At 55.7% G+C, this 12,454-nt stretch overlaps 1 protein-coding gene across 4 annotated transcripts in view; it reads right to left on the reverse strand.

Annotated features, from left to right (window-relative positions):
• The window catches only part of SEPTIN9 (septin 9), a 144,815-nt gene that overhangs the window by 55,179 nt on the left and 77,182 nt on the right, over positions 1-12,454 (reverse strand). For all 4 annotated transcript variants that reach the window (XM_074846940.1, XM_074846942.1, XM_074846939.1 and 1 more), the window contains one exon: positions 4,372-5,031. In XM_074846940.1, the coding sequence (XP_074703041.1) occupies positions 4,372-5,031 (660 nt within the window). The remainder of the gene's footprint in view (positions 1-4,371; positions 5,032-12,454) is intronic.

Below are 12,454 nucleotides of genomic sequence, written 5' to 3' on the forward strand. Positions count from 1 at the left end.
TTTTAATTTTAGCTCAACTCTAAGGGAGCCTCTAAAATAGCAAGTTCTAAAGGAAAGGCTTTCCATAGGAGTCCAAGGCTGGAAAAAAGAGTGAAAAAGTTGAATTGCTTCACTCTCCTGATGTCATCCTGCTTGTTCTGCAGCAAAATAGAAGGGGGGACCCAGCTGTTTCTTAAGAGGCTGTCCCAAAGGGGAGCATCAGGCAGCGATGGGACAAAGACTCCAAAAAAGCTGAAAGCTCAGAGATGGTTCAGAATGTTGTGCACATCACCATGGTGGGACACGGCTATTACAGAGGAAGGTTAAGTCCATGTTTTAGGTGAATGTTCCCGTTATTCATAGTATCTGCCTTGATTTATCTAAATAAGCTCCAGAGCATCCTTGCAAGAAAGGGCCATGGGGGAGGAGAACTGTGGCCCTACCAGTTGCCAAGAGCAGGAAAATGGTGCGAGGGCAGGAGCAGGCGGCAGAGCCGTGGTGGAGAGCTGCTTTGCTGGCAGCACACTGTGCCCAGGGCCCTGAGCAACGTGACCACAGCAGCTTGTGTGGAGGCAAAAAGGATCATCAGATCAAACCAGCTTTCACTTCTCATCTGGGATTGCTTCTAATCCATCACCTGAGATCCCAGAACTGAGCCTTCACCCCAGACACAAACAGGTTCAGATTTGGGGGGGAGCAGAGACAGAGTATTAAACCGAAGTAGAAAACATTAACTTTTCTGGGACCAACGTCTTCCCCCCTCCAAATCCGACCACCACCACATTGCAAGGTGTGAAGAACAACAGAAGAACAAGATGTTCAACCATGCATGCAAAACGCCAGCAACGGGGGATACTGAGGCAGGAGGACGTGGCAGGATTAGCCAAGATGGACTTGATGTGGCTCTTCCTGAGGATTCATGTGTCCCACATCCAGCTCTGCAGGAGCCATCAAGATCTCTCCTTTTTGAAGGGCTGGCAGAGGTCTCTGAACGAAGTTCTGCTGCTCCCATAATGATTCCACTTTCCTTTCCTGGGCAGCCTCACTCAGCTGCAGGGGTAAGGATGCCAGTGTGGCAGGGCCGTGGGGGACATCCCAGCAAAGCCGCTGCTCCAGAATAAGCCAGGGAGGAAGAAGAGGGTCAGAAGCAGGAGGTGACGGGGGCTGAGCAAGCCAGCACCCCACTGGCTGCAACACTAGCAAGGGTCACCGAAGCAGGACCCAGGTGCCAGGCAAAGGCAGCGGGAGGGCAGCCGGGGACACAGCCCCTGCCTCAGCCCCTCTGTCACGCCGGCTCTGCAGCGCGGTGCTGCGGGGAGGAACCAGCTCCAGCCACGCTGGTGCCGGCACCACGCACCCCGCTCGGACCTGCCCCACGGCACAAGAGAGGAACGGGCTTGGCCACCAGCACCAGCCTGGGCCAGCACCCAGGGCTGGGGGTGAACCACTGCCACAGCAGGAGCTCAGGAGAGGTTATCACCACCCACGAGCACTCATATTTGGATACGAAGATTTGGTAAATCCTACGCAGTGAAGACAGATTCCCGCAGTGTCTGAGGCTGAAGGTTCAGAAACAGCACTTCCCCTCACCTTTTTTTTTTCCTGCTTATTTTTACTTGCTTGTGCCTCTTTCTGTCCTTTGCATATTCTCCCCTTGCCTACACCCACTGCACAACCCTGCTCAGATTTCTCTGGATGACTCTGACTACAGCAATCCACATCGCCCGGTCATCCCATCACGTTTCCATGTCCCAGCTGGGGAGCACCAGCCACCCTGGGGACACGAAGTCCAGCTTTGCCCAGGATGCCGGTGCAGTGGTACATCGCACCCATGACGCGCACCCATGTCCCATCTCCCTACTACTGATGGCCCGACTCAACGTTAAACCCACAGAAGTGCAGCCAGTGCTCCCCAGAGAGTGCAGGAAAGTGTGAGGCCTTGGAAAGGAAGAACAGGGATGAGGAGGAATGTTTCTTGCTCTTCTGCCCCACAAAGACACCTCCAGCCCTCCTCCCACCTTGAGAACCACGGCTCCAGAGCAGGCTCAGCCCACACCACCAGCCACACCGCCCTAACAAAGTTCAGCGCTGTAATTACTCCTTTCCTTTGTGGTTTGCTCTGAACTGCCGAGCTCTCAGCGATTGCCTTTCTCCTCTGACTGGCCTCTTCCTGCACAACACGCTCTCCTGCATACCTTCTGCAGCAGGACGAGGGGTTAAGGGCAAGGCAGCTGAGCCCCGGCAGCTGGGGGAAGGCAAGTCCCAGCACAGGGCTGAGGGCAGCTGGAGGCAGCTGCCTGCATCCCCTGCTCAGCTGTTTACACCAGAGAGTCACCAAGCAACGGGATTGAGGGGCGTCCAGTGCCACAGGAGCATCTCTTGGGGTGCCCCAAACTCTGGGAGCAGCAAGAGGGAACAGGACTTCACGCCACGTGTGGTCTCTGCTGCAGACATCAGGGAGACAACAGTTTCACTGGGGGGTTGTGGTGGGGCCAGAGCTGCAGTGGAGCTGGAGAGCATTGGCAACGTGCCTGCACCCATCCACAGGGCTCCCTGAGGGCGCAGCCTCCCCAGAACTCCTCCATGTGCTTACACCAGCGACAAGGAGAGAGGCCATCACCCACACAGCATCACCCCAGGGTGGGTGTTGTGGACCAAGGGGAGGAGTGCCCTGAAACAGGGTCTTGCGTGAGACCAACCCCGGGGCAACCCTGAGTCACAGCGATGGAGGAGGTTGGGGACGAGCAGGAAGGGGACACAGGCTCTGACAGCAACTCTGGGCTGTACGTCTGTGCTGACATGGAGGGAGAAGGAGCCAGAGCCCTCCCTACCCCTACAACTTTGTCTCCTGGCTCTTCCTGGAGGACTGAAAGCCCCTTTTGTACCAGGAGCAAGGGCTGGCTCACTCTGCAAGGCAGACCCCAGACAGCTGGGCTCTTTGGTAAAACTCAGCCCCAGCAGCTGTCCTGGGCTTCTGGAGTCCTTTTCAATGCAAAGAGCTCTCCCCCTCCCCCGTGCCAGGCAGCTGGGGGATTCAGCAGCTGAGATGGTCTTCTGCTCTTAAAGTGTCCAACCATCTGCGGTTCAGAGCTTGGGAAGCTCAGAGCAGCCCCAACAGCAGGACAAGGCTGAGCACCCACCCACAGGAGAAGATGGGCCTCCTGGGCACCCTACACATGGCGGCTGGGGGCAGAGCCCATAAGGGAGGCCCAGGCTGAACCCCACCATTGGGCTGGGTCTTAGGAGTTCAGCTGTGCTCAGCTGGAGATGGACCAACCTGCTACCTGCCAGAGGTGTTTGTCCACTCTTTAAAACCCAGCTCAGAAAACCCACACCTAAGCCATACACATGCACAGTGAGAGGAACCCACTCGTCTTATGGGTTTGATATCAGCTCCACCACTGACTCGATCTTAGACCATGCACACACACAACAAAACCTGGCCTCTCCACACACCCCGTTACTGCCCTGTAACCGCAGGGCTGCGCCTGGGGAGAGGAGATGGAGCAGGAGCAAGGGACCATCCCACAGTGGGGAGAGACAAGGGCACATGGTCCGTCCCCAGGGCCAGGCACGGATCTCCCAGGTCCTGGCTTGGCCACCACACATCATTTCACAACCCCCAGAGAGAGGCACAGGGTGGGGTGCGGAGGGGGTGCCCTCCAACCAGCTGCTGCATCCCTTGCAGGAGAGAGCTCGTGGGTGATGTGGAATGGAAAAATAATTAACAGGCCAGAAGAGGAAAAAAAAAAATCTCAAAAACATAAAGGAGAATAAATGATGGCTAGCGGGGGAGGGAAGCTGGCTTTAATACGGGATTAATCAAAAACAAGATAGAGCTAATATAAGCCAGGGCTCCAGTTTAATAGCAGCTCTGGTCCACGATGTTATTAAATTTTGGCTCCAAGGCCAAAAAAAATCCTGACTCCTGCTAATGAAGAGGCGGTTTCTGCTCCACAACCATAAGCAACAACACTAAACAACAAGTCATCACAACAACATGTCCACAACCACCGCCTCTCCAACACTTCAGAGGCTTTTCTAGATGCTGCACAGGTGGGTGGGTCCACACACGGGGCCCAAGCTGGCAGAACTGTCACTTTCTGCAAGCACCCAGGCTTTTCACATTTTTTTTTACTTCCTTATAGGCTTGACAGCATTTTTTATTCAAACTGACAGCTCTTTCAGCCAGGATAAATCCAGGGAGAACAGCCATGTATGTAAACACATCTGAGCACGGATCCAAGACCAGCCTCAAAAGGCATCACCACCGGAGCCGAAAGAGCAGCACACACACCCAGCACCCCTGTGTGGGCCCTGAGCCCGCAGCAAGGGACGAAGGCAGGTATCAGCCAGCATCTCAGCCAAGCAGCTGCCTGGAGCTGTACTCACCTTCTTCTCTCTTTGGTGGGCTCTCCATCAGCGCCGGCTGCGGCTTTGGCTCTGCCTGGGGAGGCTGGCTGGCCAGGGGAGGCTCCGAGCTCTCCACTTGCCGCACCGGTGGGGCTGGGACCTCGGCAGCCTTCGCTACCTGAATTTCCACGCGCTTGGTGGCCGTGTCGGGCACAGGAGCATTGGCTGTCTCAGCTCTTCGCTGGGGCATCTCAGGGATCTTTGATGCCGGCGCCTCCACCCTCCGGAGAGCCGGCTCCTGGGGCTTGCCGAGGGTGATCTCAGTCCTCCTTGGGGTGGGCTCGGGGGGTTTGTGCCCCAGCACATCTGCTCTTTTGAGGCCAAACCTTGACAACCCTGAGGTGGAGTTCTCCACCTGCTTGGATGAGATGTCAATGGAGATTTCTGTTCTTCTGGACACCGGCTCGGGCAGTTTGGGTCCAGAGAGCTCCACTCTCCTTAGAGGGGGCTTGGGTGATCTTTGGCCCGTGGGGTCCGCATGTCGGGTGGATGGCTCCGAATTCCTGGCGCCAAGTTCCTGAAACTTCTGCGTGGAGCTAGACACGGTGGACCTGAGCAGGGGGTTTGGGGTCCGTCTTTGTGGGGTGGAGGAATTTGAAGACTGATCTACCTCCTCGACCTCAAAAGATCTTTTCAGAGCTGAAAAACATGAAAAGGAGTTCAGAATTTAGTTACCATCCACCTGAGCATGTCAAGAGACTCTTACAGGCACCACCTGGTCATAACCCTATTTCTGCTCCTCCACCTGAGGGTTCATAATCCCATTTAAAGCAGGTGGGGACTGAGGGCCAGGACCTGCCTCTTCAGACAAGTTACAAACCCAGTAACAAAACTGGAACCAGAGCCAGGAAATTCAACTCCAGAGCAGAAACCATCCCCGCACTGCCCTCCATCCCACCCGCACCCCACACGTGCCCAGAGGGGAGCAGAGGGTCCCATCATGGCACGGCAGAGAGGAGCACGGCACAGGACTCGGAGGCAGCCAGAGATCCAACTCCCAACACCTCCTTTTCCCTCTTGCATCTGAAGGATGTGCACATAAACACCGGCTTCCCGGTGAGCACTGCCAGCCAAATCCAAGCTGGGAACGGGAAAAAAAATCCCAGGAGAGCATCAAATCCATATAAATGCAGCAAGAAAACCAAAGGTGTCAGCCACAGAAGCTCATATCCTTAAAAACAAAGCTAGAGATCACCTGAGTCAAAGACTGAAGTGCTTTGAAAACACTGACATGAGAACCTGATACAAGGAAGGGACTGACTGGGAGGCCTTAGGGACATCCTAAAATCTAAATATTGTCATCCCCATTTTACCAACTGAGAAGTTAGGAGGCAAAGAGAGACAGATGCAACATCAAACTGAATGTTCTGATTTATGCTTGCAGAGGCAGCAATCCTGCCTTCACCGAGCCCCAGCACCGCGCAGGATCTGCCCTTGCTCTCAGCTGCAGCACAGCAGACACACAGGTACCCCCACGCAGCGGAGCAGCACTCGGACAAGTGCCCAGGGTTCACCTCTGCCCGTCACACGGGTCCCCCTCAGCACACACAGCTCCCTGGCTGGGCAGGCTACATCAGAGTGAAACCCCCAAACCCCCCTGAGCCGGGAGGGTGTCTAAGGAAACCTGATGGACGCTGGTGTCAGACCCCCAGCTTGGGGTCACAAAGCATGAAGTGATGCTTCCATCCCACACGCAGTCGAGGGCCAGGAGCTGCGTGACCATGTCCTGGCTTATGCCTGGACATCTATGTGTCACCCAGACAGCCTTTCCCACCCCACTCCAGCCAGTCCTCTTTAAGGAAGTAGATGCCCTTAAGCCCACCAGACTCTCTGCTCCACACAGGAGCCAACCAGGTGGAAACAAAAGGTAGAAATTAAAGGTTGAACTTCATAGGAAGGGGGTAAACGCAGAGAATGGCTGCTGGATCCCATCCAAATGCCACGAGCTGCCCATACGCAGCACCCAGGGCAGGATGAAGCAAAGCCCTGGGCTCCCAAAGGAGCGTCCACGAGGTGAGGCTGAGCCAGTGTGGTGACAACCTCAGCGTGATGACAGCCACGCTGCTAATGACCAGCACAAGTATCAGGAATGAGTCCACCCATCCTCTATCAACGGGATAACATCAGTGAGATTTAGCCTTTAAAAACCTGGGCTTCAGATCGCACAGGACGCCAGGAGCCGGGGGAGAGACTGGAGCACAGCCTTCCCTCGTCCCAGCATGTCCCGGAGCTGGAGAAGAGCCACCGTGCAGGAAGCACCTCCTCTGCTCCACGGGGCTGCTCTGACCCCCCGGACAGGGCCAGAGGGCCTGGGGAGCTGGGGACCCTCCATCCCTCGGACACATCCGTTCGCCGGAGAGGAGCCATCTGGCGCGGCTGGGCCCAGCCGGCGGGACGGGGGGGCCGTCCACGTGGCAGCCGCCCCAGCTCTGCTCCGCCAGCAGATTGCAAAGGTGGCTGCTGACACCCACCACCCCCCTGCTCCAGGCAGGGCAGGCAGCAGATGTGGTGCCTCCATCCCGGGCAGCAGGGCTGGGGACAGCGATGGCCCCGTCCCCTGGCAGCAGCTCCGGGGGGTCCCAAAGGAGGTGGTGAGCGAAGCGAGACCCTCGGAGCTGGAGCTCACATGTTGGACAAGCCACGTGATGAGGAGGCACACAGGAGTTACAGTGTTAGGATAAAGGCTTTGGGCTGCTTTCCCTTTTTGGGGGGGAATACCCGAAAACTGCTGAATATGAATGCAAGGCTGCAAAACCAGCCAGAACAGGCACAGCAGAGGCTGCAAAGAGGAGCCTCCCCAGGATGCTCCATATTAGTGACCTGGCAAAAACCCCTCCCAGGAGCCCCTCCATGCTCAGGGACAGACAGACAGACCTGGGCATGGACATACACCCCTGTCCCCAGGTGTGGTTCATGCATGGGAACTGCTGGGAAGCAACGGGTGCCTGGGACGGGCTCCCGGCTGGCATGGGCAGGGAGGGGTGCACAGGGCAATTCACCCCAGTATTAATATCACCAGTTAATATCATTGATATCACCAGTTTCCTGATGGAAACAGCAGCACGGCCACTTTACAGCTCCAAACAGAGGAAAGCACCGAAGCACAACATGTCACATCCACCATGTAAAACCCAGGAGGGGCCCCATGAAGGGCACTTAGTGACAAAACAGTCTGTCCTGCATCTCAAAAATATTCAGACATTGGTAGAAGGAGGGAGGGAGGCGGTAAAGAAAAATAAAGACCTTGTCCCTCCATTTTATCTGCTCTGTTTTCTGAAACCCGTGGAGACTTTCCCAGCTGTGTCGCCATTCTCTCACAGAGGTGAGATGCTCTCTGCAGCAATCCTTGCCCTGTGGGCTGTGCTTGGCACACCTCGTGCACTGCATGTCTGTGTCTACGTCTCAGTTCTCAGCACCTCCTGAACAATTAATGAAAAAAAAAAAAGTCCCACACTTGAGAGCTGTTCTGACATGTCCATAACTCTCAGGTCTCCAAAACTGAGCTGGAGCTCAGGTTCTCCAGCACGGTCTTTTGTTTTCTTTCTCCATCTCACCCTTAATCCAGAAAACAACATTTTAGCTATTTTTTTCCCCAAAATCCCAAGTTTAAAACAATGCACCAGTCAAGCCCAGTTTGCATTTTGCAGGAAAACAAAGGGAGCGGAAGGGACGACCCGACGGGGAGCCTTTCCCCAGCCTTGAGCAAAGCCAGGCGGGCAGGAGCAGCGGAGGACACAGCCCGGCCAGGCACTGCCAGCTCTGTGATGGATGGGACCTCAGTTTTGTCCACATCAGGCTTTTAAAACCTGCTCATCACTCCTCCAGCCAGCCAGCTCAGTCTCCATTTATTCCCTTCAACAAAAGCAGCCTAATAACCTCATGACAGATGTGTCTGGAGGAACAGTTTGAAAGCAAATGCTCTCAAGGAACCTGATAGCAAAGGAAACACTGGCAAGCATCTTTCCTTAATGAACATCCCCCTGGAAATTTCTCAATACCAAGTGTTGTGGGGATTTTTTTTTCCACCCAATAACAAGCTTTGGATACAGAGACAGCCCTGCTGACCTCCAGGGTTCACTGCATGAACCATCTCCATTATCTCAGCTCCTTTGAGCCTCCCTGCCGCTTGCCACTGCCAAAGAAATGGTGGCACCTGTGACTGGGTGGTGGGTCACTCAATGGCAATGCTGGAGCTGCTGCACATGGCTTCAAACCTCTCAAAGTGCCCCAAGCCCAGGGCAAACCTGCCCAACGTCACCAGCGCGGTCTTTCTGGAGCACAGCCATCCCTTGCCCTTATCAAAGAGCTGGACTGAATACAACACCCAAAAATGGCTTTTCTCCAGGTCTTTTTGGGCCCTGCTGCAGAAAGGAGAAAAAGGTCAGAGCCCAGACACAAAGGGGTTCAAAAAGCCTAAGGAAGAGCTGCAAAACCACGATTACAGCTGCAGGAGACTCGAGCCATCCAAATAATGCCTCCCATGCCAGTGCTGCAGTCCCAACGGGCAGTAAGGGGGTACTGAGGGGCTGGGCAAGGAACCGTCACCCCAAGAGAGGGTTAGAAATGGTTCAGCACAGTTTCTGACAGCAAAATCACGAGGACCCCCAGGTCCCAGTGGCATTCCCTCCCCAACAGTGTCATTGATCTGCTGGGGAACAGCCTGAGCGCTTTCCCACCCATGGCTCTCTGCAGTCCACCTCGTGCCTCTGGCCGCACAGGGATTTCAGTACCCAGCTTGTCCTGCCGGTGCATTTGGCCACTGCCCTGAGTCCAGCATGGTCTGGAGAAGGTCAAACATCCCAGGCACAAGAAAGGAGGTGTTTCCACCTCTCAGACTGAGACCCACTGCCATGAACATGATCGTCAGGGATGCCACCTTCAGCAGTGGTGGTCCTCAGTGGGTCCCAGCACGGCTGCAGCTCCCCTGCTCCGCATCGCCTCTCTCCTGCTCCTTGCACAGTGAAGAGACAAGGAAGCAAAACAACTCTCAAAAAAAGAGAAGAAGCTTAAAAATAGCCTGTCCTGCTCAGAGCCAAGAAAGGAAAGTAAACAGCCTCTGCTCCAGATGACCCTCCTCCCGGCTTCCTGGGGGGAAGCTGGCGTGTTCATTACAACAACAGGAGCCGAAGGCAGGGCAGCGCTGCAGGGCCCCGCACCCCACTCCCACCTGCACGGTGCCGGGGTCCCACGCTGGCAGTCGGGGCTAATGCTCCGAGTCCCTGCCCGGCTCCACATCCACATGGCCCTGACACCCTGGGCCACAGTGTCCCTGCCCCGAGCAGGGTCCGGGATGGCCATGCTGCAGGGTTATCCCCACTATGATCATTTCCAGGGGATTTTCAGCGCTAGCGGGGCTTCCCCAGCCCCACCAGCAGCATCCGATCTGCTGGCAAGGGAAGAGGTGGAGGTGCCGAGCATCGCCCTTCCTTCTCTTCCTCTGGAGGTGTGTGCGCCGTGGGGTGTGAGCACAAAGCAGTGTTAGCATTGATAGGCACTTCCTTTTAACTGATTCCAAACCAATTCAGGCAGCTCTGGCTCAATCCACCATTGCTGAAGGCAGCGACTCCCCTCCCACAGCAGGGAAAGCCCAAAATCCACTAAAATGAGATTTCCAAGCACTTCCTTTCAGATGCAGCCTTTGCCCTGCCAGCCTCTGCCCACAGCCATCGTGCCTGGGGTGGAATCTGCTCACTGCGGTGCCCCTTTGGGGCCCAGACATTTGCAAACCTCTCGACAATAAGGACATTGAATGACTTGAGCGTGTCCAGAGAAGGGCAACAGAGCTGGTGCAGGGTCTGGAGCACAGGTCTGATGGGGAGCGGCTGAGGGAACTGGGGGGGTTTAGTCTGGAGAAGAGGAGGCTGAGGGGAGACCTCATGGCCCTCTACAACTCCCTGAAAGGAGGGTGCAGAGAGGGGGGATGAGTCTCTTGAGCCAAGGAACCAGCGCCAGGACAAGAGGGAAAGGCCTCAAGCTGCGCCAGGGCAGGGTCAGACTGGCTCTTAGGAAGTATTTCTTTGCAGAAGGGGTTGTTGGGCGTTGGAATGGGCTGCCCAGGGCAGGGGGGGAGTCCCCATCCCTGGAGGGGTTGAAGAGTCGGGTTGACCCAGCGCTGAGGGATCTGGTGGAGTTGGGAATGGTCAGTGTGAGGTTCATGGTTGGACTGGAGGAGCTTCAAAGTCTTTTCCCACCGAGATGATTCTGTGATTCTGAGGTAGTGGCATTTTGCTCAGCATCAGGTAGCCATGGTCCTGCTCTGCAGAGCCAGCTTTAAAAAATACCAATCTTAAGCCTGGCAGACGAGGGAGGCATGGGCTTTCTGAGATGGAACCCGCTGCAGGCAGCTCTGCTGGCTGTGCACAGCGGCAGCAGCTCCTGCAAACCCACAGTCTTGACACAAATGGGGTCCCTGCCAGCCAGGCTCTTTGGGGCAAGAAATGCATGCCTTGATCCCTAGCCCAAACGCTCCCCAGGCAAGTACAGGGCCTGAGAAGTAGCAAAGTATTTATGCATCTTTATTTTGTGCTGCAGCACCAGGGATGTCTGCACAGCGCGGCCACTGCGTCCTCCCAGTCACCCCACGGCCAGGCACCAGCAGGACACACACACCAGTTAAAGCCGCTTTTTAGGAATCCTGCAAATTGGGAAGAGAGGGCAGAGGTCTGGTTCAAATCCCAGTAGCTCATACAACAGCCAAGATTTTTCCAGAGAAGTCACAAGCCAGGGGCACAGTTGAGGCCTCCTATCTACACTCTCCTCTCCCAGAAGGCAAGTCGCTCCTTGGGGGTCCCAGACAAGCCAAGGGTGCCCAGATGCCATGAAGGGCTCTGGCTCCTGCCCAAGGGCTCCACATCTCCCAGTGGGAAGCACCAGGGTTACCTGGCACACTGTCCACCATGGCTGTGGTGGGTTGACCCTGGCTGGATGCCAGGTGCCCACCAAAGCTGCTCTATCACTCCCCTCCTCAGCTGAATAGGGGACAGAAAATATAACAAAAGGCCATGAGTCCAGAGAAGGACAGGGAGAGATCACTCAGCAATTACTATCGCAGACAAAACAGACTTGACTTGGGGAAATCAGTTTATTACCAATCAAATCAGAATAGGATAATGAAAAATAAAACCCCAAATCTTAAAAACACTCTCCCCCCAACCCTCCCTTCTTCCTGGGCTTAACTTTAATCCCAATTTCTCTACCTTCTCCACCTCAGCAGCACAGGGGGGCAGGGAATGGGGGTTGTGGTCAGGTCATCACCCACAGTCTCTGCTGCTCCTCCCTCCTCAGGGGAGGACTCCTCACACTCCCCCTGCTCCAGCGTGGGGTCCCTCCCACAGAAGACAGTCCCATCAACTTCTCCAACGTGAGTCCTTCCCACGGGCTGCAGCTCTTCACGAACGGCCCCAGCGTGGGTCCCCCACAGGGTCACAAGTCCTGTGAACAAACCCGCTCCAGCGTGGGCTCCTCTCTCCACGGGGCCGCAGGTGCTGCCAGGAGCCTGCTCCAGCACGGGCTTCCCACGGGGTCACAGCCTCCTTGGGGCATCCCCCTGCTCTGCTGTGGGTTCTCCATGGGCTGCAGGTGGAGATCTGCTCCACCACTGACCTCTCTGCTCCGGTGCCTGGATCACCTCCTCCCCCTCCCTTCACTGCCCTTGGTGTCTGCAGAGTGGTTTCTCTCACGTAGTCTCACTCCTCTCTCCAGCTGCGATTGCTGTCGTGCAGCAACTTTTCCCCTTCTTAAACACATTATCCCAGAGGCACTACCACCATCGCTGATGGGCTCGGCCTTGGCAAGGCGGTGGCTCCGTCTTGGAGCTGGCTGGCATCAGCTCCATCGGACACAGGGGAAGCTTCTAGCAGCTTCTCACAGAAGCCACCCCTGTAGCCCCCCGCTTCCAAAACCTTGGTGCATCTGCTCCTTTTTTCTTCTCTTTCTAAACAGAATACCCAAGTAACAGTCGAGGGGATGCTTTATACAAGGAAACCTCTATGCACAGAGCTCGGGAGGAGACCAAAATAAACAGCGAGGGATGCTGGCTCCTCCGGGACCCGCTTCGCAATCG

This window comes from Strix aluco, chromosome 21 (assembly GCF_031877795.1).
Source record: "Strix aluco isolate bStrAlu1 chromosome 21, bStrAlu1.hap1, whole genome shotgun sequence".
Lineage (NCBI taxonomy): Eukaryota > Metazoa > Chordata > Aves > Strigiformes > Strigidae > Strix > Strix aluco.